Source organism: Telmatherina bonti (assembly GCF_933228915.1).
Source record: "Telmatherina bonti genome assembly, chromosome: 19".
NCBI lineage: Eukaryota > Metazoa > Chordata > Actinopteri > Atheriniformes > Telmatherinidae > Telmatherina > Telmatherina bonti.
Genome location: NC_136617.1, coordinates 21,737,187 through 21,764,155, shown reverse-complemented (window position 1 = coordinate 21,764,155; position 26,969 = coordinate 21,737,187). Strand labels below are relative to the sequence as shown.

The 26,969-nt window shown below is 39.2% G+C and overlaps 5 protein-coding genes across 5 annotated transcripts in view; 2 read left to right on the top strand and 3 right to left on the bottom strand.

The window, feature by feature from the left end:
- rbm48 (RNA binding motif protein 48) overlaps positions 1-2,196 on the top strand; it is a gene marked incomplete at its 5' end in the record, with an annotated part of 2,300 nt that extends 104 nt beyond the window's left edge. The window contains 5 exons of the mRNA XM_079259181.1: positions 1-25; positions 676-866; positions 952-1,097; positions 1,252-1,814; positions 1,905-2,196. The exon at positions 1-25 is cut by the window's left edge and continues 104 nt beyond it. Of these exons, the coding sequence (XP_079115307.1) occupies positions 1-25; positions 676-866; positions 952-1,097; positions 1,252-1,814; positions 1,905-1,967 (988 nt within the window). The 3' untranslated portion in view covers positions 1,968-2,196. The remainder of the gene's footprint in view (positions 26-675; positions 867-951; positions 1,098-1,251; positions 1,815-1,904) is intronic.
- An 8-nt stretch (positions 2,197-2,204) lies between these two features.
- clxn (calaxin) lies at positions 2,205-3,490 on the bottom strand (the record flags this gene model as incomplete). The annotated part of the gene is made up of 5 exons (XM_079258738.1): positions 2,205-2,355; positions 2,463-2,614; positions 2,694-2,798; positions 3,121-3,279; positions 3,424-3,490. The coding sequence occupies 5 exons, from the start codon at positions 3,488-3,490 to the stop codon at positions 2,221-2,223; spliced, it is 618 nt and encodes a 205-aa protein (XP_079114864.1). The 3' UTR covers positions 2,205-2,220.
- A 1,363-nt stretch (positions 3,491-4,853) lies between these two features.
- sytl1 (synaptotagmin-like 1) lies at positions 4,854-14,262 on the bottom strand (the record flags this gene model as incomplete). The annotated part of the gene is made up of 12 exons (XM_079258737.1): positions 4,854-6,149; positions 9,025-9,230; positions 9,876-9,975; positions 10,048-10,126; positions 10,499-10,660; positions 10,864-10,966; positions 11,062-11,228; positions 11,417-11,533; positions 12,991-13,024; positions 13,096-13,207; positions 13,316-13,467; positions 14,138-14,262. The coding sequence occupies 12 exons, from the start codon at positions 14,260-14,262 to the stop codon at positions 6,007-6,009; spliced, it is 1,500 nt and encodes a 499-aa protein (XP_079114863.1). The 3' UTR covers positions 4,854-6,006.
- A 2,051-nt stretch (positions 14,263-16,313) lies between these two features.
- On the bottom strand, positions 16,314-21,077 carry cd164l2 (CD164 sialomucin-like 2; the record flags this gene model as incomplete). The annotated part of the gene is made up of 7 exons (XM_079258736.1): positions 16,314-16,392; positions 16,446-16,613; positions 19,738-19,897; positions 20,158-20,199; positions 20,280-20,372; positions 20,565-20,651; positions 20,999-21,077. The coding sequence occupies 7 exons, from the start codon at positions 21,075-21,077 to the stop codon at positions 16,314-16,316; spliced, it is 708 nt and encodes a 235-aa protein (XP_079114862.1).
- Positions 21,078-25,735: 4,658 nt separating this feature from the next.
- gpr3 (G protein-coupled receptor 3) lies at positions 25,736-26,728 on the top strand (the record flags this gene model as incomplete). The annotated part of the gene is made up of 1 exon (XM_079258625.1): positions 25,736-26,728. The coding sequence occupies one exon, from the start codon at positions 25,736-25,738 to the stop codon at positions 26,726-26,728; it is 993 nt and encodes a 330-aa protein (XP_079114751.1).
- Between the last annotated feature and the right edge of the window lie 241 nt (positions 26,729-26,969).

The following is a 26,969-nucleotide window of genomic DNA, read 5'->3' as shown; positions in this document are numbered from 1 at the left end:
AGGAAGAAAGGCTAAAGCTGTTAAGGTGAGAACACGTTTTTGTCTGTAATTACTAGCTAAATGAGTAAACAGAAACATGTCAAGGTAAACGCTGTTCACCTGAATGTACGCAGACTATTTAAATAGCACTTGGCAATTTATTAGATATTATTTGAAAATTATTAGTTTGAAAGCTTTGTTGTGAGTCGAATTTAGCTCAACGCAATTCAGTCAAATGTTGGATTGACATTACAAGAATATCGGGTTTGAACAGCATGTAGTCATTTTTAACATTTTATTTTATTTTTATCAAGAGCTTTTTTGTAAGTAATCACTGTCGTATAAACATTTGTATATAATCAATATCTAGAAAAACTTGCTTTAAGCCATATCACAAATTTAATCACCGTTTCTTCAGCGTTATTGACTATTTAACTTTCTACAGTCATTGTATCTGGTGGTTTTATGACTCTAATATCTTTATCAAATTTAATTAGTTTGGACAGACAAATATTATCACCCAGGAAAGGCAGTTGACGAGATTATGTGGATGCATTATGATCAAGAACATGGTGGTGTTAATGTGGTATTAAATTGTTAGAATTGCATTGTCTTTTCTTAGAGTTGCAGCTTTGAGGCCAGTCATATTTTAGAGCTGACTCATTATTTTACTGTATTTGTCATGTGCATTATCAGGTGTACACGATTAATTTGGAGTCCCGCTATTTGATGGTCCAAGGAGTGCCTGCCATCGGCGTCATGACCGAGCTGATCCAGCTTTGTGCTCTGTATGGCACTGTGGAGGAGTACAGACCCCTGGATGAGTACCCTGCTGAGGAGTTTACGGAGGTTTACCTTGTCAAGTTTCAGAAACTAACTAGTGCCAGGTACAGCGTGTAGCTTACTCAGGTCACTACACTTCACCCTAAGAACATCTGTGAAATAATGTTGGTAAAATGTTCCTTTTTTCAGAGCAGCGAAACGTAACATGGATGAGAAGAGTTTCTATGGTGCTGTGCTGCATGTTTGTTATGTCCCAGAGTATGAGACAGTGGAAGACACCAGACTAAAGCTGCAGGATCGGAGGAGTTATATAATGAGAGCAGCTCGGAATAGAGGTAACAATTAATGCAAACAGTCAGCAAGCCTGAGTTCACATCTTTTTTTCTGTAGATATGCATACTTTTTTATATATTTCCTTCTTCTACAATTTTTTTTTTGTTGAAATGTAACTGTGTTGAGACTGTTTTTTTCTCTCATATTCTTGTACAGCAAGAGAAAAAAGAGAGAAAGAAGCATTTCACATGGAGCCCTCGTCATCAAATGAAACAACATCACACTTATTTATCCCCAGAGAGGATCCCACTTCTGAAATTAATGATTCAAGTGGCACTTCTAATGTCAGCCATGATTGCTATTATTCAGGCTTGCCTTTATTGCCATTCCCTCCACAAGAACACTATATCCACAGATCTCAAAATCACCATGGAATTACACCAACAGAGGACAAAATGGGGACTTTACATAATGCCATAACTAACGTAAAACAGCAGCAAGTGGAGAGTTTACACTTCAGGCAAACCCTTTCAAATCAAGGCCAAGGCTCAGAAACTACAGTCACCACAAAACAGGCTTCCGCAGTCAGGTTTGTCCCCAGGACCACACTCATTGAGAACAGGAAACGTAAAATAGAAGAAGCTGCAGAGCAATCATTGACTGAACCCAGAGAAAATGAGCCTGTGATTGGTCCAAAACTACCTGAACCCCCTAAACTGGACATGGAAGATGAATCATTGAACACAACTGCCAGCCTGATCAGGAACACACTGAAACAGGTAGTGATATATAATCTAAAATAAATCCTTAGCTGTGATTTTAATGTCTTTTTTCATGTCAGTAACATTCCTTTGTTTCATCTTTTCTAGGTGGGATCTTTTCCAGACCTAAAGCCAGTAGAGAAAAAGATAAAACCACGCCGTCGGATATGATCAGGAAAATGTTCTTGATGGTAGATTTGTGCAAAGATTTCTTCCACTTCTTTGGAAAATGGGCTGCATCACAATACAAATTTATGTAAATATTTTTTTATTAAAGACAGCGGCAAAGAATCCACATGGCTTTGGTTTCTTTGTTAGTCCATTTGTTCCTGAAACACATGTTGCTCAAACATCTCAATAGTCTGAAAAATTAAAAGATAGAAAAAAAAAACAGGTTAAAAGTTTATATGTGAGATGTAGAGACTTACTTTCTCCAACTTTCATTTAACACTACCATTGGTTCTGGAAAACAGGTTCCAAAGGCCTCAAGCAGTAAATTTTCCTCTCTCACTGCATATTCAAAGTCTTCAAAAGACAGTCTTCCATCAAGATCATGGTCCTAAAGGAAAGGAGAAGGAGTTAATAAAGTTTTGTGAGGAGAAAAATAAATGGATTTAAAGCTTCTTCAATGCAAAGAGTGTATTATTTGGCTAGCAAACCTCTTACCATCTTCTTGAATGTTATATCCACTAGGTCTTTAATTCCTTCATCAGGGTCTTCCTCTGTGGGCTGCCTGACGATGCTGTTCTTCAACATGTGAAACATCTCTTCTCTGGAGATGTATTTATCACCATTCAAGTCATACACATGAAAGCAGACTGGGTCGCATGAAAGAGAAAGGAGTTATTAGCTTGATAAGCATGAGGGTAAGAAGGGAAAGTAATGCTGAAAACTTACACTTAGTTTTTTCATCCAAAGTCCCCCGTATAAAAATAGACAGACCTTCAATCCATTCTTCCACAGTTATGAAGCCGTCATTGTCTTTGTCAAATGTCCTGAAGACTGGAGTACAGATAAGCATAAACTTCTACCAGATCCACTACATTTGGGCTTTCCATCATGCATTTTACAACAATGTCAGTGTTCAATGTCCTGACTGTGGAGTCGCTATTTCTGTCAGTATCTAACCTCTCTTGGAAACAGCCATATGCAAAGAAATTCTGTAAATAACCACAGCAGTCATCCGCCTGTCTCAATATCTGTGGTTATCTTGGATTCTTTAACTGTGATTTCTAGAAATTAGATGTCTGTCATTCAGACAGACCAAACTTGACTTAAAAAGCTAAGGCAAGAGAGTGACAAATGAGTTATGCACCACACATACTTCCCTCCATGATCATGTCATCAGTCAGCCCAAAGATGCTGTGCATCACGCCTCTGAAACTCCCTCTCTCCAGGCAGTGGGCGACTCTACCAGGGCTGCTCTGCTCTCCAACAAGCTCGTGGAACTGCTGGATAAGGCACTCAACCTCTCTTTTATTGACTAGAAAGTGTAAAGAAATGTTGAAATTTTCCTGCAACGCTTTGGTAGCTGCACTGTTTTATGCTTAGTTCGCGGGAACGTCATGTACAGATACAATAAACTAACACGATCAATAGACGGGATAAGTTGCACACTTTTACTCACAGCGGTCCACTTTTTTGCAGATTGTTTCAGTGAGGTCCTGTAAAACTTTTTTCTTTATAATCGACATTCCTAATTTTAGACAGGCAGCCGCTCAGCGTGAAGCCTTGTTTAGGGTCGTTGTTGATCACGGCGTCTCCACGGCAACTGCGCAACCACAGTGAACTGTGACGTTCTACGTGTAAAAATCAGAGATCCTTTATCTACGTGAAGGAAAGTAGCATGTATCTTGGTTTTAGGTTTTAGCTTACATGTAGTGGAAGCAATAAAGGTTTTGCCCCACCCCGAAAATCCGACTGGCTAGTCAAGGTATAAACTTAATTCTAAAACACAGCCAGTGTAAAGTGGTCTTTACTGGAGTGACTCTCAGATGTCCAACTACAAGTGAATGCAGCACATTATCTGAGATCATCAGGGACATAATAACACCAAGAGGAATGTTTTCGGGACGAGAATGAAAATATGCTCAAGTAAAATTAAGTTAAATTTAAGTTCATTGTGGAATATTACGCTATTATAATTACACACAAAAATGCAACATTGACGAAGTCATTAAAATCATGACGCTAATGTGATCATAAAAAAAATGTGCGTGGTGATCACGAACCAACCCAATCAGCTGCATATCTGGCTGCAGGGGGATAGCATCCTGTCACAAATCAGCAAGAATTTTAACTTTGTTATTTTGACATCTAATCAACTTCATTTTTCCTCAAGCCTGCAAATAAACAGTTTACATTTGTGATAACATATGCCTATTCAGACTGCATTTGCTGAAGAGGAGGTAAAAGTCATACAAATAGATGTGATCACTGAAGTTTGTTTTCCAGGCTTGCTGACTGAACACTAATAAAACTTCTGATTGGGCTCAACGTTATTTTTATTTATTTTTTTTTATCAATTAAGTATTTCAAGTCTTTGTGTATTGTGGCTAAAAGAATACAGAATAATCCTTAATAAAATTAATTGCTGATTTTGTAAAAAAAAAACTCAATACATTTGCTTACATGAATTTAGTTAAATTTTGTATCTGAGTGTTGTAGCCTAATGATCTGCTCATTATTTGCTAAAATCAGCATGTTTCAGTCTAGAAGGATTTTCTCACATTTTCATGTGCCACCAACTAGACCTGTCCTGTTTGCAACAAACACGGTGTATTAGGTTACATACGCCCATGTCTTCACTAAAGTCATAATAGTTTATCAATCTGTACAGAACATGTAACATTAAAGAAGTACAGCTACAAAATCTAAAATGAAATATTATCAGTGATTTAAAAGGATCAGTACTTGCTTATTTTTTAAGGAATTGTGCAAATTCATTAAGACTTTTAATGTTTCAGAGTTATTTGCTGTATCTCAACAGTTGTCCCTTGGCTAAATATGAAATAAAAACAAAGTCACTAAAAAACAAAAAGAAAAGAAAAACCCAGCAAATTCATGTAAAGCAAACTAAACAATACCACATATGTTGAAAAAAAAAAAAAAAAAAAAAAAGGCTTCAATCAGATTGCACAGTTTACAGATGCTTCTGCTGCTGATTGATAATATTTTTCTGTATGGTTGATCATTACAACAGAACTTTCTGGTGTAGCAATGAAAAAGACAAATGTAATAAGACCAAGTTAGCAGTAATCCATTCACTGATAAAAAATTTAAAAAAAAATTCATTTCAAAGCAATAATATTAAAGCTAGAGTTCGTGTATGTGGCGTGTCTGATGTATTCAAAGAAAAAAAATGACATGGGATTAAAGAATTTTTATAACACACGTCCATCTTTATACCTGTGATTTTATTAAAAAAGGATTTCATTTTCATTCTAATTGAAGGATTGTTGCTATCTGCTGGAGGACAACTACAGTTCAGCTAATAATAATGTTTTTCCTATGACAAATAGGCCTGATTTTAAAACAAGTACTTGTGAAATAATAATTGAAATTTTATGAAGGACTTCATCCTTAATTTTTGTTCCTGACATGTGTCTACATAGACGTCTCTGTTTTTATCAGTACAGAGTTTAAGTACCAGGTCTGACCACAGGGTGGTGGTCAGCTAACCAAAAGAATGTTATTAAACCCTATTAATTTAGTTGAAAATGTGTTAATTATTAATCTGGATGGTAAGAATTAACCAGAATGTTCTGGTTTGCTTTTCTTACACACTCAAAGGACTGAAACACAACTTGAAATATCAAGAAAGCAACTCCAGCAAGCATGTGTGTCTGAGATTATAAACTTGCCTGATAAAAAAAATCTACAAATAAAGCAGAACACCTCATGATCATCTGTTAAGTCTGATATTTAATCAACAGACTAACATGAATTACAAGTGCCTTTTTGCCTGATGAACACACCCAAATAACACAATTCAGACAAACAACTGATTTCAAAACAAGGTACTTCTAGGCCATGCCTTTAAGTCACAATATTGCACCACTACTGACTTCCCATTGTGTGTGTGAAAAACAGTATATGCATGTGCTTATAATGATGACATAGGGATTAAATACGCTGTTGCAATTGGGGATCTTATTTCAGTCCAACCATAATATGAGCACAAGTCAATAAATGAGTGTTTGCATGCAGGTCACACAATCCGCTGTGTGAGGTTAGTTCTGATTGGCAGTGTGGCGTCAATCCAGTGGTTTGGGTTTTCCATCATCGAGGTCCATACAGCTACTTCCTCTTCTGTGGAGTCCATCCAGCAGACCGTCTCTCCATAACTCTGACCTGCCAGTAAAAATGACCCACAAAACATGCCATTATTTCTGCTGCTGATATCGCCACTCATTCACTATCTGCAGCTGCACACAGAGGAATGATGAATTTACTACAGAGGCCATGAAAGCAGTCTCAACAAGTAAGTGGCCACCCTTCCTGTGTGTCCAGACACATGTCTACATGGTTTGTGGTTTTTTTGTAAAGCTATTTTGCCCTCAGATTATTTAATGCAAATTATTATGTAACAAAGTATTTTGTAATATTAATGCATTCTTTCTGACTCCAAATTACATAAGCCTGGATGCATATTGGACTAACACATTTTTTGGTGATTAATAATTGTGTGTAAGAGTCACTCTTGTTAGCCTTGATGACTGGGCTCATGCATGACTGGATCACTGATGCAACAGGCTAAGGCAAACGCCAGGCAGGTGGCAGAAGGGTACAAGATTAAAAAAAAAAAAAAGGAATAAAATTAGTTCCCAAGCCTGCTGCTGGAAGTGTCTGGAGAATGCTGTCATCAAGCAGAAAAAGAAATCTGCAACATTCACCAAAATTATAAAGGATGATACAGCATCACATACAAGCACTTTAGCCACTTTAGCCTGCAGTTTACAGTGAGGGCTGATAACACACCTTGTTGAACAATATTTGGAGGCTGTGGCTGCAGTGTGGGTGAAAGCTGATCTTAAACATTAAACTAACACACTCCATGAACAGGGAGGTTTATAGCAGGCACTGCAAGAAGGGGAACGATAATGGTATGTTGTGTTAACCATTTGACACATGTGTTGTCAGGACAAAATGTTTTTCTAGTTTAAATTATTCATGTTATGCACTGTAATGATTAAATATTAACTGTGCACACATATCTATTTTACTGTCCTTTATTTAGGTTTGAGGTTCAGTAACATTTTGGACTCAGTAAAAGCAATAGTAGAATAAATCCTGGCCTCTTAAGCTGAAAATTGGAAAAAGAAAAAACAACTTGACACCACCACACTTACCCTTTGATACAAAATGAAACTACTTCTCTATCAACAGGATAAAGAAGTATCATGTCAACTACCTACAACAAGCTTCAAGCTAAAACAAAATTATTATTATTCTGGTAATCCCCTGTGAGCTAAAATGTCTATCAAGACTTTTTTCAACTCTGGACTGCCTGTACAAATTCACAGCAAACAACAATTTTATCTTGTCTTGTATTCTGTGTGACTAAAAAAACATACAATTATAGAAATGCTTATTAACACTGAGACACAGAGTTACCTAGGAGATGACCTTGCACTGATGGCAGGACCATGGGAAATATCTGAAATGCCACCAGGACAAAATGTGGGGCAGTCTGAGTTACTCCTCTGTCACCATACAACTACTGAACACCTCCACAGAACAAACATACAGCTATGTTTATGATACCCTCATCAAAGCTGATTGTAATGGAAGGCCAACCAGATTATGATCCCTTTATTGTCATGCTCCCGGACACAGAGATTGCTGCTATTCTGCAAACATCCATTACATTGGAGTGAAACTTTTATGACAGAATTAGCAAAAGAAAAACGAGAGATGTTGTATTTCTAGAAAAATACTTATACATTAAAGTTATCTTACAAAGCTACCATGAGCCAGAGGAGGTATGAGATAAAAGATAAGACTCTGAAAAGATCAACTAGCAGAGAAAAAAAGGAGGATTGACTTTCTGTTTCACTCTTGGCAAGAATACACAGAAAGCCTCCAGAACAGATTTTTAAATGTAACACATTGATGATAAAGTCAGTCCACGCATGGCCCAAACACATGTAAAAGTTTCAAGATGCACCACTTTAATTTCAGTGTCAAGGTTATGTCTTCATTACCTTTTGTGTCAGCTTCTACACCTTTCAAACATTCACTGTGTTTTAGGTTATTATGCATGCATCCAGTAATTTAGGGGATTTTAGTTTTTCTGTAAAATATTTTGCACGTTTTTTGGTTGTTCGGGTTTGTTTACATCCAGACCAGTTTGATCATTCCAGTCTATTCCTGAGCAGCCTAATTAACCCTTTCATGCATAGCGGCCATGTAGTGGACACCTATTTACTAGCTTTTTTCTTGCATATTTATGAATAAGGATTTTTTTTTTACTTTTTTTTTTTTTTTTTTTAAATAAACCACTTCATCAGATGTAAGCGAGTCATCCAATATGTTTCCACTCATTGGAGAAAAAATAAATATATTATATAATTGAACATAATGTAACTAAGCAAGTTTGCCTTTGGGACATATAGAAAAAGAAAATGATACAGCTATATTTTAAATAAGATTTAAACATTATAATTATGATTATAGATGATTTTATACATATTTTATACAATACATTAAAATAAATCAAATCATGATAAATTCTAAATATCACTAATAAACAAAAAAGTATAATTGCATATGTCTGTAGAGCTAATGCTAATGCTGGGGTCAACCATCATCTGCTGATGTCAACCCTACAGGCAGCTTCTGGAGCATCCTTAAAAGAAGAATCTATGAGGGTGGACAGCACTTTAAATACAAACAGCAGCTTTAGGAGACAATCCTGGCATCCTCAAATGATATCCAGGTATAAACTGTCTATAGATTACAGGTTAATGACGAGATTGTTAAGGTGATATTAAAGAAAGGCTCCTATATTAACATGGAAGGGGATGGGAAAAGATTTTTTTATTTGTTTTATTTGGAAAATGTAATTCAAAGTAATTCAAAATTTTCAAAATAAATATTTTTAGGTCTTTACAAACTATTTAATATTTTAAAACTGTTATGCTCAATAATTTGGGACACTGTGTACAGTAATTACAAGATTACAATACTGACGATGCAGAACTTGGTCTTAGTAAAAACAGCTCACCAGTTCCACAGCTCAGACGAATCCCTCCCAAGATGTGCGTTTTTAACCCCTCGCGCTGCCAGACAGTGAGCTCAGCACAGGCCTCCTTCAGATCACTGGTGCTGAAGCCATCATAGACCATTGTGTGGTTGTAGGTGGGGCTGATGGAGTGCTTCACCACCCGCGTTTTCTGACCACTTTGTCGACTAGCATCTGGGAGAATATAGCTAGAAGAGGAGTACAACACAGACAAAGTCTTCTGGATACATTTAAAAATAATAATTAAAAAGATTTAAATACAACTATAACGACCAATGTCACAGTAATGAATAAGTTTTTACAAAAGTTTTAAGGAGATGCTGCAGACCGTGGTGAGAATCACCAGGTTTTCAGCCACGAACTCTTTGGAAATCACCATGTTGGTGCAAAAATACTAATATATGCCTGACAAACTATAGGAGTTTTCACTTTTTTGTAAATACAACTAAAATGGTAAGAAATTAGATATTTTTGATGGACTGCTAGTAAAATACCTAAATATATCATTTTAAAACGATTCATTTGAAAGTTGCCTTTTATGAATAGTAGGTCTGTGTTAAATAGTGTTGCAAAAAAAAAAACAATGAACACATCCCACTGAAAGTTCCCAGGAACAAAGACTGCAGTGAAAAAAACCAAAAAGTTGCCAATATGAAAAAAGAAAAAACATTCTGCGGAAGATCACTAAGACATTACAAGAAAGTCCAGCTTATTGGATCCAAAATCTAAAAAGAAAAGACTTTTTTGAACAGTACTGTGACATAGTAACAGGTAATGCAAGGCAAGATTTCTGTTGCCAAATAATGAGAAAATATGTTGCAGAGCCGACATACCTTCTAACAAAGGAATCTATGGCACCTCCTTTGTTGGACAGGAGACCTTGAGCCTCCCGAAGCCAGATGTGAAGCTCTCCTGTCAGAGGCAGACCTCCCCCTAAGCACACACATGCAGAAGGTATGAGGTCCATGTGACTGCCGGGGGAGTACATGTATGTATTCTGCTCACCCTCAAATCCATCTGGAATGAATTTGACAGAGAAGATAATGTATCCTCGACTGCTTATGGAGTCTGGACTCAGATAAACCTGTGCAAACAACAAAAAAAGGTTAAGTCAGAAGGAAAGACTAAAACATAGAAAGTGAAGGGGATACAGGATGATGTGTGAACGCTGGGGGAGATTAAGGTTACATAAAGCCTTAGTTGAAATGCACAGCATGTCTTCCTCTCCCTTCAGCTCTGCCAGGCACAAGACACAACCCCTCCCCGTCTTCCGACAAAGCTGCCAAAAACTTCTGTTGCACAGTCCCTCAGACACTAAGCAAATATATAAGCTTGGCATCACTGTGTTGTGGTAATTATTCATATTCATCCAGGAGCACTCAAACACAGACACTAATTTCTGTTATTGTGGGAGGGTTTATTTGCGCACAGCTCACTGGAGTCATGTCTCCCATACCCGTGGCTGCAGGTCCTGCCACAGCGGCTGCGTACAAGTCCAATCCCACAGCCCAAGCGCCACCTCTACTTCCCCCAGGAACACGTTCCTCCCCAGAGGCTCGGCATGCCACACAGACAGGTTCAAAGTCCGACTGCGCAGCTCTCCAATACGCACTTTATACTGAAAGAGAAAAATCTGGAATAAGACTAGGAGTAAGAGCAAGACAAAGATCCATGAATGATGGTATTTTGTAAGAAAGAAACTGCAACATGAATGTCGTCATGCTGCAGCGCATGTTGCAGGCCACAAGGAGAAGTAACGAAGGACAAACGGCAAATTGCTGTAATTGCTGCCACTTTATGTAAAACGTAGATGAGTCTCACTCTGAGCGTCTGATCATAGACGGGGTTAAGTGTCTTCTTCTTCACCGACGTCTTCTTCTTACTGTGATTGGACTTGTCTGGCAAGAGATATGTTTTCACGTATCTGTGAAAAAACACACACGCATGTGTTGTTTTTATGGATTTAGTGTGTGACACTTGATTCGACACACTCATTCAAATGAGCACACACTCACTTACGGGTCTGAGCGGTTCTTGCGTGCAGAGGCGATGTCCTCACAGCGATGCACGTTCACTTGGAGCTCCTCCTTGAGATCGTCGTAAACCAATGAATATTGGATGCGGCCCCTCACCTCCACCACGCCGAAATCCCCCGAGCTGAACAGGCTCATCATGCTTCCACCGAGCTATAACACACACGCAGTAGAAAGATCAGCTCCAGCGTCACTTTCCCGAGCTGAGTCATCTCGCGTCGCCAGATGGTCAGTTAATCAAGTGTGTGTGTGTGTGTGTGTGTGTGTGTGTGTGTGTGTGTGTGTGTGTGTGTGTGTGTGTGTGTGTGTGTGTGTGTGTGTATGTGTGTGTGTGTGTGTACCATGTAGCTTGAATGAAGGCTGCTGTTGGAGCTGCTGGTTTTTAAAGATGCTGGATCTGGTTCTGTCAGGCTGCTGATCAGAGAGTCAGAGTCCCCGTTTTGACAGACAGTCACGTCCTGAACACACACGCAGACGTACTCATAATTCTTCCACCCAGCCGCAGTGTGTCTTTCATTACATTACCTGGTACACAGCCAGAGAGCATTCAAAACCCCATCAGCTTTGTAGATGGTTTTTTTTAAATGAATTTTAAACTGTTCAAATTGATCTTTTAAGCGTAAGTATTTACTCATAGTCCATTTATAATAACCACACACTTAAGTGTTCAGGTTAATATTTTAATTCTTTTGCAACTAATGTCATTTTAAGTCCTCTTGAGAAAATGTGAAGAAGATTTGAATAGCTTATTTATTTTTTCCCCCTATCTCTGTGCTTTGCCCGGTTCAGTGTTTCTACTGATGTCCTCTCATACAGTTTTTGAAGTTACATAGGAAAAAAGGCAAATCCAAAATGTTTCTATGCTTGCATCAGTTTTTTCTAATTCTGTTTTATTTTATTTTGGGGTTTTTTGTTTGTTTTTGTTGCCTTTTTTCAAGAAAAAACGTTGGTGTACAAAAGGAAAGACAGAAACACAGTCTGTAAATCAGTTCAAATTAAAAGGTATAGAGATCAACAACATTTAAACCTTAAGAAAAGAAAACATGGTCCATACTCAATGGTTTCAAAAGCCATCATATCTCAGTTTCTCCTGTACATTTTCAAGGTTTGTCTTCACCATCATGAGTTTATGTTTAGCAACTCTTGTTCCTTTTTAACAAAGCCATGTATGACATAGCCTTTACCACCACCCTCCAATGGATGTGTGTCTGATGCACATTTTCACTTTGCTTGGTAGTTTTACTGAAACTTCAGTCTGAGGCTTGTCCTGAATAACTTATATAACCTTAGCTGTATGCTGTCATCAAACATGTAAACCGTCTCCCTGTTCTCAAGTCGGCTCTGTGATCTCTGTTAGGGAACAATAATCCTTCCTCATTTCATCGGTTTTCTGATCAGTTTTCCCAGAAGGATAATGCTGCCACTGTCTTGTTTTTCCCTGTGTACTTACAGAGTGCTGGTGAGAAGTTTTTAAAGGGGTCTGAAGATTTTCTGAAACCACTGTACACACAGATCATTCATTTGATTGACTCATACTTTTACATGATGTCAAATATTGACTCAGTGACTCTGGATGAAAGATGGAATACGAACTGGCTCATCAGTGTTTACTATTTTGCATTATTCATTGTAATTTGTGACTGTGGGTGTGCAATTTAGTCACCTCGGATTCATCCATGTGGCCATTACTTCGCCTTTCATCTTCTATGTAGAATGACAAGTTAATAACATACACAGGCTCATACCAGGAGGAAGGTGCAGAGACTTAGGACAACAAACTTTCATACTGTTAGATGATGAGGAACTATTTCTCTCCTGGTGACCCTGTGAAAGAAGACACTTTATTGATGTTAAAAGGAATTTATAGAGCATATGTTTATAGATGGAAAACAGCAATTAGACTGCACACACACACCTGCACTACAGGACTTTTCGAGCTTCCCTCAGTCCTGAAAATAAACATCAGAAACTGGAAATGATTCATTATAATTTTATATGCTACTCAGACACCTTCACTAACCCTCCACTCTCCTCCTCCTTGCTGTCCTTCAGTCTTTCCTTCGCTTCAAGAGAGCCGTTGCTCAAGGAGGTTCCTTCTTTCTCTCCATTGAACAGTTCATTAAGGGGCACATCTGTTACCATGGAAACAGTCAGAGAACCATCAATGACATCTCCCTGCAGAGGCAGGAAAGCAGCTCCTCAGACAAATAACAGTAGGAATGCATTAACAGTAAACTGACCTCTGCTCTTAGTCTTTCTGTGACGTATGGTGGCTCGGATGAGGTCGCAGCCTGAAGTCCAGTTGCGATGGCGTTTGCTGCACTCCTCACTGAACCATTCTCCAGATAAGAGGCGCAGGCGTGTTGGATTTGTCTCCGTCTGCTCGAGGATCCTGGGGCCCAAAATAAACAGAAAGCTGTCACATGTGCTTTTCATCATGATATCAGGGGATAAAACCAGTCACTTTGCTTCTTTAGTGAAACTTGTGTTGGGTGTTTGCTGGGTTCTAATGAACATTTTCAGTATTAACACTGACAAGTTCCCAGTGACACAATTTTAAATTCTGTCATTTAAATGTCAGCTTTTATTATTTGTCAGTCATAAAAGAAATCGATACAAAGAAAATTAAAATAATTATTTAAGTTTTTTGGTTGTTTTAACTGCCAAACTCACTAAGTTCAGTTTTTATGGAGGGGGATTTTTTTTTTCTTTATTTTTCATATGATTGTGAAATAAACATCTTTAATTTAATATTCTTGGCACTTTGATATGAGATGCCCATTTTCCATCCCCTCCTTATGGTACTGTAATCAAATCCCATAAATACTGGAGGTTTTGCACCAACATTTACTCCTTCCACCATCATCACAGAACCACAAAAATGATTAAATTCTGAAGGAATGATGTTCATCTCACCTACTAAATATAATGCATTTAGGTCCAAAAAGGTGAGTAAATTAGACTGATCAAAGACTGTTTTTCATTAAAATTGTCTGGTGTGTATTAGTACAACTGAGTGGACAGAAAGAGGCTCCTCAACAGAAAGGTCATGTCTGACTTACTTTACCCGTCCTTCATCACGTTGACGCAACTTGGAGTCACGCTCTAAGACCTGCAGGATGGAGGACTGCTCGTCCTCCGTCAAGTGGCTCAGGTCAAGTGATGAGTCAACCCGCTCTCCCGCCATGCCTGAGAAGGAAGCCAAATTATCCTTGATCAAATCAATGCTACTGTTAGAAACATGTGCAGCTGTTTTTTTTTTTTTTCAGGGTTTGATTGAAAAATTCATCTAATATGCAATTTATGTAATTTTGATTATGATTAATTTAAAGAGCACTGAAAAAAAAGCACATTGAAAATTGCTCTTTTTGCAAAAGCCTGAAGTTGGCAAGTGGCAGTGAAATAATCACCATGGCTCCACTGAACACTACTGGTTCTACTGAGCACAGAATAAGATCCAGGGAACCCAAAAGAGACAGAACCTCCAACATTGGACAAGCATTTCTGTATATTTGTAACTTATTCTTTTGTATGTGTCAATGGATGGTTTACTCTTTGAAATTAGTTTCTCAATTAATTAAACCAATTCGGTAAATTCCCTTTGAAAAATAATAAAAAGCGCTGATCTGAACTAAAATAGTGTAAAACAAGCTGAATTTTAAACAAGACTATCTCAAATGGATATAAAAAAGCTTCACACAGATGAAAAGTTCCATCGTGTAAATGTTCCACAAAAACACCAAAATGGACACAAAAAGCCACAAAAGGGTCTAAAACTATCTAAATGAGACGCATAGTAACCAGCATGGAACATATAAAACAACCATAAAGAGGTGCAAAATAACCACAAATAAACAAAAATACACCACCAGTTATACAGAAACCATAAACTGGTTTTGTTGGGGTCTGCTTTTTTATATGCTAAATTTAATAGAAACTTAACTTCCCTTTGGGTGGGAGGGTAGTGGTGGGGGTGAGGGATAACACATCCATCCATTTAATTCCCCCACCAAAAAGAAACAAAACAGCAAGAGAAATCAAAATTTCTACTCTGACATTTGACTACATTAGTAATGCAAATTTTATTCACTTATTTACATGCTTATATGTATATTGTTCTAATATTTTTGTGCCTTTTCAGCTTAACTCTCTTCAGTTAAGTCAAAATAGTTACCTTTGCCATTAATAATAAAAAACAAACAAACAAAGAAACAATAGTACGAAGCCCATCTGAAGTAGTTTTTACTTTACACTTTAGGGGGGAAAAAAATCCAACATGCAGAGGTTGCAAATAATATGAGTTACAACATTAATAATTTTTTAGTCAAAGTGTCAGTCTTTTCTTTGGATAAGCAGGGGATTTTTGAGCCATTTGTGCCAATAGGCCATGTGGAATATTGTCTCCAAAGTGTGATCCTTTCATCACAAATTGTTTAATTGAACTATTGTGCAGGCCAGAAGCAGCAATTGTTCAGTTTTTCACATGAAATTGCTAAAAGCAAGCGAGACGTCTAAGAAGATACACACAAAAACATCAAGAAGTTGACAATCATTCATGCTTTTGACATGTTTCACCTTTAATTATGACCTCTGATAATGTGAAACTGCCAGGTGAATCTTTGGTTTATCTTGTAACCACTTATAAATAAAACTCAGGTTAAAAGCCAATACACACTCTGAGGGTACAGTACTTTTTGAAAATGTGCCCACCAGTAACTGTGTAGATCACAGGCCGAGCAGATGTGTCTTTCAGCCACAATTACGTTAATCTCTTTCTATCAAATACGTTCACTAAAGTGATGTTAATGAGGATGATGATATTTAAAAAGGCACTATTAAATCTATTACACCACTGTTTTATACCGTACCAGTGGTGCTGTACATGTTAGTGTTTCCATTCCCCTTGAGATTGCTTTTCTTAAATTAACGCAAACGCAAAGACATTTCTTCAGCAAACAAAATATGCAACGAGTGCTGCACAGTTTTCATAAACAAATGTCGCTTGGCACACAAACAACAGGAGTTGTGTATAATTCATGACAACACGGAACAGTCTGTCATTTCCTCGTAAAATTTTCCTGTCCTGTTGTTGCCCCTGTTTGGGCCTGTTTTAAGTCGTCTTCAATGCTTTAGTTTCTACTTCTGAGATCCCTCAATCAAGCTGTTCCCAATATACGATGCAGTTTTGACTGCAGTATCCTTTAAAGGGGAAGTATATATGTTTAGGCCCGTGCACCACTATCCTTCCTTTAAACACCGCGTGAGAGGAGACACCTGTGGCCACTCTTCCCAGTTACCCTCCTTCCTCTTCAGCCTCCTGAAATGGGGCGAAAAACACGTGAAACATAAAGAAAAAGTGTGTTACCTTACTTGACAGCTTCCGCTCGTTCCATCTGTGAAAAGTTTAGTGGAAAGCTCCCTTGTGCGCGTTGTGTGCGTGTTACAGAGTGTGTGTTGACGTTTGTGTGCTGAGCAAACGGAGTGAACACGCCCTCAGAATTAGTCTGCACAGGAGCAGTGCTCTGCTGGGAGCTCAGCCTGGGAACCAACACAACATACAGACAGACACAACCTGTGTGTGTGTGTGTGTGTGTGTGTGTGTGTGTGTGTGTGTGTGTGTGTGTGTGTGTGTGTGTGTGTGTGTGTGTTATTCTCAAATGACTAGGTAATATGACTCACACACACACGGATGTTTTACCAAATAGCAGGGTGGAGGTGGGATGTAACTTTCCTCCTTGCAGATGCACACACCTGTTAAACACACATTGGGTCTATACCACTGTACACACACACACACACACACACACACACACACCTGCATACTGCAGCACTTCTGCTTGGATTAAAAGGGGAAGAAAGAAAAAATGTGTAGCATATTAACTAGAGTTTACTGAGTGCTAACAAATGAGTGTGTGTGTGTGTGTGTGTGTGTGTGTGTGTGTGTTTGCGTGTGTGTGTGTGTGTGTGTGTGTGTGTGTGTGTGTGTGTGTGTGTGTGTGTGAGTGTTTGTGAGCAGGACTTCCCTTTCACTTGGTGGAAATGTGTTTGTGTGTAAGGGGAGGGGGAATTCAGTGTGAAAAAGGCTTATATTCAGCCTTGTCCTTTGTCAACATTCTTGGATGATGGCCACTGTCTGCTCAGTTGGGGAAACCTTTTTGTGTGGGTTTATTCAAGCCTGTAGATCCTGGCACACCAGCAGTGCTGCTGCTCCCCTATAGGCCTCCATCAGTGTTGTGCATGAGCTGCAGGCTGCCGGTGATACCTAGATATATAAACGTAGCTGCTTACATTTAATAGTGAGAATGCTAAGTACATTTGCAGGTATTAGGAGGCAAAAACACAAACTACATGATCCCAACACTGATTAGCTGTTAACCTGAACTTCACTTACAAGCAAGATGCCAGTGACACAAAATATAATGAGAGAAACAATTGCTTATTGATAGTTTATTCAAGAAACATAATGACATCACAAAAAAATAATAATAATAACCACCATGACAGTTATAATCATCAATACACAGGAGTACATCTTTTTTGATCTGGTATGATAGGGTTCAAGTTTACATGCATGTGTCATATATGTGCACAATCAAAACAATTCTTTTGCATGATAAGTTTAATAAAATAAAATAAAAATCTAAATAATAACACCCACATCAAAGCACTGTATCTCCGTAGTGATGCAAAGTTGCAGTAATAGCATTGAATTGTAAAGAAAAAAGATTAAATAATATACAGATAGTGATGATGGGAAGTAAACAACCCTGCTTCAAAGATTGTAAATACTTTAAAATATTTCTGCATAAGTATGTTCTAAATCGAATACATATGTCCAAAAATTAGCAAGAGAAACTAAATGCAAAACTTAAAAATTACAAATATGTGTAGTTTGGTTGTTTATTTGCCAATTAAATTATCCATATTATTCTCATGTATGTGTAAATGTAGGCATTTAGGAATGAAATTTAATTTGAAGGTATTATGACATCATGCAGGTCTTAGTAAGAGTCCTAGTATAATATCAGAGATTTATCAAACTGTAATCATTGTAAGAAAAGAGTCGTATAGTGGCACAAACAGAGATTTCAGTAGGTGTCATGAAAGAGGTTGTTGATTCTTATGAAGATGAAAAAGCTTCCAAAACAATCTTAACCAGTTTTGGACTCCACCATACACGTTCAGACAGAATGGAATGGTTTAATGTAAAGTTTAATACTTTATTTTATCTCTCACAGTCATTAAACATACCAGTTTAATCCTGCTCTCGGAAAGGCTAAGGTTAATGTTCATCAGCGTTCAATCGAAAGAACACTGAACAGTGCACAGCAAGGCTGAAAGGAAAATATCGCTAGTCACTATAAAAAGCAATGGTGCCCGTCTGCAGGGCATGAATTTTGCTGTCTTTGTTCAAATAGAGTCATGACTTCTAGTAGAAGATTTAATTCTATAATCCAAATACGAAAGAGGGCACAAGGACGCAGCCGATACTGAAAGCAAATTTAAACTACAAACATTTTCCTTAATAAAATACAGTTGTGGATGAAAAATATTTGACCACCCTTGTTTTCCAAAGAAATGTAGCTTTATTTGTTGTAGGCATTAGAAATAAACATGAAATTTCGGTAAACAAGGGAAGTCTAATCCTTGTTTTCTGACTGTAAAAGGTCAAGTCAAATGTTTTTGCCTTAGTTGTTGAATTGGAGCTCTTTCAAACTACTTTAAGTCTGATGTAAAAATCTCATGATAGTTTATGATGATTTAGGTCATATTTTTGCAGAAATAAGAAGAGAATGTATCGATCACTGTTTCTCAAGCATCACTGTGATAGGTCAATATTTAAAAAATTGGTTTTGCCAAAGCAACGTTTCTCAAATGTTCACAAACAACAGAAGTGCCCTTCAATACTGGACAGCTCCAGGGTTCAGTTTTGATCTATTTTTGAGATCTTAGATAAATAAATTCAAGATTCCTGTTCTGACTTTTTTTTGTCCCACTGTCTGTGTGGTTATGTAAGGCTTTCCCACAGCTGCACTGCAATATTCACAGCATAAGGATGAAACAGCTCACTTGATACTACTTAGCTCTAAGAGACTAGCTTGCCATTTTGTTTTACGTTGGATTTAATTGCAAATTTCTCACTGAAAATGCTGAGCATTATCAGAAACTTTTTTGTTCAGCCTTATGAATACATACAGCAAAAATGTCTATAAGTTTAATTGGAAAATGTTGAGAAAATGTCCTATCGTAAACACACCCATCCCAGTGGGTACACATGGGGACAAAACTAAAAATAATAGAGGCTGTGAAACAGGAAAAAAAAAAAAATTTGTCGTCATTACTCGATGAGTCACTGTTTTGCTGCTACTGTCCTCCATCTTGCCTTATTGTCCTTCAACCATCCTGTCATCACTGCGGCTGCTCTCTGTGCAGAAGACAAACAAACAGAAGACAGACCAGGCATTACGCTGACTTACTGGATCTGTGATCAGACTAAAAAAAAAAAACTAAAAGTGAAAGATGTTGAATGTGAACTGTATAAAAATACAAGGCTCGTGCCGTTCCTCATACTCGCCAGCAGAGGCTGCTAGTGAACCCTTTAACACGCTGACACAGACACGAGAGAATCTCTGTTATCTAACACCCACATGTCCAAACTCACATTGGATCGTAGCTGCTCTGCTCTTTGGACTTGAGGAATCGCATGGCGATGAGGCCGCCTGCTTGCAGACTCAGCACAAGTATGATGCCGCCCACAAAGCTGGACATGTCAAACTTGGCTTGGGAGAACTCGGGGGGTGGGCTGGTGCTAGTTCCATCACCTTGAGGTAAAAGACAAGAGTTCAGTGGGTTTACACTGTCATTAAACCAGAGGGACATGTTTAAGAAAATAGTATTTTTTAAAGCTCAGTGAGGATTTTTACTGGTTAAAAAAAAAACAAACCTGAATGTCTTTGGGGAACATTTAGCTCTGCTCTTAACAATATAATAACAATATAATAACTGTTTGACGTAAGAGAGAAGGAAGGGGGGGGGGGGGGGGGGGGGGGGGGGGGGCAGGAGTGGATGCTGATCAATTTACCTGAGTCACCTTCACTTCCATCCACAGCTACAGTCTCTACAACTGAAAAATGAAATATGTTATACTGTTGCTGAGACGGCTCAGAAACACTTCACATCCATTTTTGTGAGCATTTTTAGTACCTGTGCACAGTTCAGACACTCGGGTCCAGCTACAGTTCATGCCAGTGTCTGCAGAATCCCCCTGATCAGTTACACACACACCTGTATCATTACCTGTGAAAAAAAAAGGAATACACATCTTAGTCTGTACTTGTGTGTGTGCTCCAGGTACGCTAAATAATTCAGTCATCTTGGACAAATGAGGGGAGCTAAGGTTACAGCAGCTGCGATGATTGAATTACTATCAGAGGTCAGGGGTGTGTGTTATTGTGTGTGTATGTGTGTCTGCATCTGTGTGTGTTTAACCATTTGGGCAAAGCCTCCAGACGCAGCCCGTCAGGTTAAGCATGGAGTCTCCAACACATAGGTCACATGACTCAGCTTGAGAACAGTCTGTGGGAGGAATAAAATTGAATTTTTAACAATCCTGTCAGTCATCCAAATTGATTGGCTGATGCATAAATATTCTTTTAATTTAATACTTTAACTGCTTCATAATGACGAGAATTATGTAGTTTAGAAAAGGTCAACATGTACCACGCTGAGGAAACAAATTCCTGGTCATATTTTCACTTCAGTTTGTCAGAAATAAAAATGAACAAACAACCCTCACATTGAAAGATGACAGAGACTTCATTAAAGATGGACAAGTAAAGCAGATCATGTCAAGCTACAGAAAAACATAAGACTAAACAAAACACTGGTCTGAAAATAAGAAAACAAGAATGGCATGTTCAGACCTGACTGTGAATATGCAGAGGGAACTGCTGCCAGAAGCAGCAGAGTGGAGCAGAGGACCTTCAGCACCAAGTGTTGCATTGTGTACGCTGCGGACCACCAACACCTGCACGAGTCACCTGAAAACTCAAACGCTCTGAGAAGTATACGTTTCAGAAAAAATGTTTTAAAAAATGTCTTCAGTTAGTCCTTAAAAGCAAGTCTAAAATGATGACAATAGAGATATGGTTTCCAACGAGGACAGCGAGAGAAAGCAACACAGACAGGAGATCTGTGAAACATGAGCAAGACCAAACTTGGTTCCTTAGCAACCAAGTGACCCACCTCAACCCTTCTGAAATACACACCTGTTCTAACAGACTGACACCTGTTTACTTCAGCTGGTAATGCATGAACACACACACATACACTTATATTTCTATGCATAAGGATAAAAACAGTGATAGTAAAAAAAAAAAAACAAGTTGGAACAAACTGACTTTTGTCAAAATGAATAACATCAATATAATAAATTATTTTAATGACTCCTTCAATAAATGTCCTTATTTCTGTTTTCTAAGATTGTTTTTTACAACAAAGTTTCATCTACCCACACACGGACAAACTTGCCTGCCCCAATTCATTCATAAATAAATGAATAAACAAGCCAGCGATGGGAAAAAAACGTTAACTCTTACACAGGCATAAAGCTCATCAGCGTTTGCACTTCAAAAGGACTCATCAAAACCCATCTGTCCTCACCACTTTCTACAGAGCCACTATAGAGAGTGTGCTAAAGGCAGCATCTCTCTGTGGCAGGGGAATGGCAATGTGTCAGACAGAACAGTACTGAAGAACAAATGAGTTCATGAATTTATTTATTTGACAGAGGCATGCACAGCTATCCGTTGGCCTCAAAGGAAAACATTTGGTGTCAGGCTTTAACAAAGCTGGTCATTTCTATCTACAGTCCCGGGACAGGTAGTTGTTATAAGATGCACTAAATATAAAAGAATAGAGAGGGAGAAGGGTGGGGGTAGCTGGGAAGGTCACTGGAGTCTCACTGTCACCAAAAACTGCCAAACCTCCCACCTGCCCTTCTGAAAAAAGTACCAGAGCCTGAAATGCACAATTTCACAGCTTAGGTACACATTTCTACTCCAGTCCTTTTGACTGATCATTTTTACACAAATATTTCTTTTGTTAAGACTCTTTATATCTTTTAAGCGTTAAAAGAAAAACCTTGTAAACTAAAGGATGAACCAGTGCTATATCTGCACATGACAAACAACTTAGCAAAGAACCCATTCAGATTGTGTCTTTTGTTACTAGCACCGTTATAAGACAACATTTGTCTCCATATTTGGATTGTGTGTTATCAGGACAATGTGTTATCCATTATCATGATAACACATTGTGACAAATAGCAGTGTGTTTCCACAAGCAAAGAGCTCCACAGACAGCTCTAAGCATGACTTACTGGAGGCTGAAATACACATCTCAGGTATTTAATCACCAGATCTCCCACATCTATCTATCTATCTATCTATCTATCTATCTATCTATCTATCTATCTATCTATCTATCTATCTATCTATCTATCTATCTATCTATCTATCTATCTATCTATCTTCAGTAGATTACTGAATGGCTGTGGAGGACTTATGAAGGCAGATAGCACTTCCGCCTGTGTCTCTACAGAAACATGCAAACGCACCACAACAAAAAGCACAAGTGCACCGTTCTTCCACGTGTTTCTTTGAAATGATGCAGATGCACTGAGTCACAGCTGCAGACGGACCCGGTCCTGCATCACGACGCACTTTTTGTCTTTATTCAATCCACACACGTTGACATAATTGCTTTTTATGAGTAATAAACCTCGTCTGAAAGCATATCCTTGTTAAATACGATTTCCTTTGACGCTCGCCACGTGTAAAAATCCACGCACCAGTTACCAACATCCCCGCCAGCTGATTATTAAGGGCAACATTAAACCGAACTCACTTTACTGGAAGAATTGTAAAATATCTGGATTATGAACAGACAAATATTTAGTACAAAAGCAAAGGGAGATGTGTTTTTCTGGTTAAAAATCCCATGAGATGTTCCACTGCTTGTATTAATATGACATGAAATTTCCACAACAACAGATTTAGGAGCAGCTGCTGCAGAAATTTGTGGAAGGTCGTTTGTACGTGCAGCATCTCTGAAGGGGACCATTTAGAAACTCTGTGACGTAGGGAGCATTTATGGACAGGAAGCGTGTCCAAATAAGGCTCGGACAGAAAGAAATTCCCTCAGTTGGCTCATTGCTATGCGACCCAGACCACAAAGACAGCAGTGCAGCCCATCACCCACGCTCACTATCAAACAAGGGATGCCACGAATTTCCTGCAGGCTGTATTACTGCAGGAGAGTAGTGGCGTGCATTTGCGTGGGCTGAGCAGGTAAAATAAATAAATAAATAAAATAAAGTGCATTCATTTCATGAAAAGCAAAATATGTCTTAATTCATGGCTTTGTTGGACTGAAACCCCACGCCAGCCAGCGCATCTTTATGCACTGCACAGATACAGACATGGTCATGCAAAATAAGATTGATTAAATCATTTTCAACCAGACCCCCATTTGTTCTAAAAGCAAATCTAATAACTGCTTCTGCTGTTCATTTACGATAAAGTGAAGACAAACGCTCCCAGATGATCTCTTTGCTTCAGTAATTGACATAATGTAGGTTTGTGTCTGAGTTGTCGGGTGTGGGAGGGAGCTCTCCCAACCTATTTGCCGTGTATGTTGCGTAACCCTGCTTTGTTTCATATTTTTGTATTCCTTTTTTTAAGCCCTACATATTACATCTTAAACCATACATTTCAGAGAAAAATATTGTGTTTTCAAATATTTTTTATTGTTTATAGATATTTTAATGTCGACCATGTACAACAATTAGTCATGATGCTTTCAACTGTTTTGAGTGGAAATAAAGAACTGCTGGCAAAAAAGTTTGATTTGGGTTAAAATTTTTCATTTGAAGTCGTCTAATTTCTATATATTTGTGTCCATCAGCAGGAGATCTTCCCCTTGAGCCATCGAGATGAGGTTCAGCACCGCGGACAGCGCCAGCTATCAGACGTTTTTACCAGCAGCAGACAACCTTTGTGTCTTCCTGCCTGACTCAGAAGAAACCTCCTCTCATTCATTGAGGACATAAAAGCAAAGAGACAGAAGTGTGCTGGAGCGGGGCGGCTGTTGTTGGTTATCATTTACAAGAAACAAGAGCTTGGGTGAACCGCAGTGGGAGGGGCCACAGAGATGCCGCATTTTTCTGAATGAAATTACTCCTTATACGCCCCCCTTTCTCTCTGCTCTCGCCGCATCCAGAATGCCGCTTCCTGATTGGTCGAGCCTCCCAGTCACTGACGTCATACAGCCACTCTTGTGGACGAGTCCCGCTCAGGAGCATCCATTCTGCTTCCCGCAAGCTCTCCGCAAAGACTGAAGAAGAGATGCAAGCGACGCCAGGTGAGAGTTTGGCGCGAGTTTGATGAAGACTGGAGCTCGCGGGGACTATCTTATTTAAACCTGGTGCAGCATCTGTCTCCTCACCTCCATTCGGTTTGGATTTGATAAGAGGAAAGGAGGAATCTGTTGAGCTCTTACAAAGGAAAGATTCGTGTCGAAAAGGTAAGCATGGATGTAGGCTGTGTGTGTGTGTGGAATGCATGCGTGATGATGGGTGCGTGCATACTGGGGACATCCTCTGCAGTATACCTGCAGTTGTGTTATACAATAGGGCCCACCAATGGAGGTGGGAAATACCTCCCCTCTCTGAGGAATTGGATAAGTAAGAGGATGACAAGAAAAACTCGTGCAATGGCAGATACTCCTTTTTCAATGAAGGAAAAAAAAAAAAACTTTTATGTTCTCTCATTCATCAGCATTGGGGCATATCCTCTCTAAATATTCAGTACATTTTTACTGTAGAGCACGTAGAACAAGAGCTTGAGCATCATAAACTTGTTTTAATTGGATTCCCTTCATAACCTTCAAATAATTGCAGTTTTATCACATCCCTGTTTTATAAATTTAAGCGTGCATGGCACATGGCGGTCCTTCTTGAACACCATGTTTGAACACTGGCATGAGGGAAGACTCAGGCTGTAGCTCACAGAATTAATCAGAAGTGGGAGGTAAACCAGAATGCTGTAAATCCTATTTACGATGTTTGGAAAGCTGTGAGGCATAGATTTATAGTGTCTTTCTCGCTTACTGGTCCATTAATGGGAAAGTAACGAACAATTTTGTTTCATTAAGCCCACATATTGATGGGTTACATTGTGTCACTCTCTCACTTTAGGAAGATCTTTCCAAACCAGTATGATAACTATTAATATAACTAATAATTAATGTGATCTTTCATATGTGTACACATTTGAAGGCCAATTACAACATAATTATTTAAGAACAAAGCTTTAAGAATAAACATGCAGTCTCAAATGAAGCAGAAATTATTAGTCAAAGACAACATACGTCCGTACCTCTAACTGCATTTGATTACAGATGTGGAATAGTTTAAGTTTTTCCTCACATGAGGTCCACACACAGCATTCAGAAGTCCCACATCATTAAACTTCTTCTAGTCTGAGGTTTCCTTTTTAATGGCCAAATGGAGCTCCATTAGTGACTCATCAACACTTATGTAATCATACTTCTCTCTTTATTTCTCCCTTAGGTTGTGCTGGTGTTACGGTCGAACAATCATGATCCTGAACATCTCTGATCTGGGCTGGGACGAGTCCTCAGGCCTGGACCCTTTTCTTCCACTGGACCAGCTGGACAGCTCATCTCCATCTGAAGTCCCACGTCTCACACTGTGGGGCGTGGCTCTCTGCGTTTCAGGAACTCTTATTGCTACAGAAAATGCAATCGTTGTCACCACCATCTTGGCCACCCCATCTCTTCGTGCTCCCGTCTTCTTGCTGCTGGCCAGCCTCGGGCTGGCCGATCTCCTGGCAGGCGTTGCACTGATCCTACACTTCCTTTTCCAGTTCTGTGTGGAGCCCACGGATTGGTCAGAACTGCTGACCTCTGGACTGCTGGTGACATCACTGACTGCCTCACTCTGTAGCCTCATGGGCGTTGCCCTGGACAGGTACCTGTCTTTGAGTCATGCCCTCACCTATGGCTCAGGTCAGTCACGTCGGAGAGCCGCCTCCCTTCTGCTGTTGGTCTGGTTGGGTGCCAGTGTTATAGGTGCAGGACCGGCACTGGGATGGCACTGTCTTGAGGAGCAGAGTTCCTGTTCTGTTGCACGACCTCTGACCCGGACATATTTATCGCTGCTATGTGGGGGGTTTCTAGTCATTGTCATGATAACCCTGCAATTGTATGCTGGAATATGTCGTGTGGCAAGGCGGCACGCACACGCCATTGCTACCCAGAGGCACTTCCTTCCAACAAACCAGCCATATTCAACCAAGCCCAGCAGTGGAAGGGGCTTCTCTCGTTTGATCCTGATCCTAAGTGTGTTTGTGGGCTGCTGGATGCCTTTCTCCCTTTGGGGGCTGCTGGGAGATGCATCCAGCCCTCCTCTTTACACGTATGCCACCTTGGTGCCAGCAGCAGGCAGCTCCCTGCTCAACCCCATACTTTACAGTCTGAGAAACAAAGATATTCGAAAGGTGCTTCTGCACGCCTGCTGCCCACACAGAGTCTCCCACAGTCCACGCATTCACTACCCTGTTGATGTGTAGACTGGCATCCTCACGAGAGGCAGATCAACAATCTATGTAAGACATATCACTGTTTATGTGCCAACATACACAACAGCTGCACTGTCATTTACATCCAGAATATTAGTTTCTCTCTATCCTTTTTACACACACACACACTCCCCCACGCATAAGCAGCACTTTTAAGAGAAGACCTTCTCTGAATCAGAATGTACTGAACTGTCCAGGCTGGATGCCAACCTAGGACTAAATGTACTGTCCT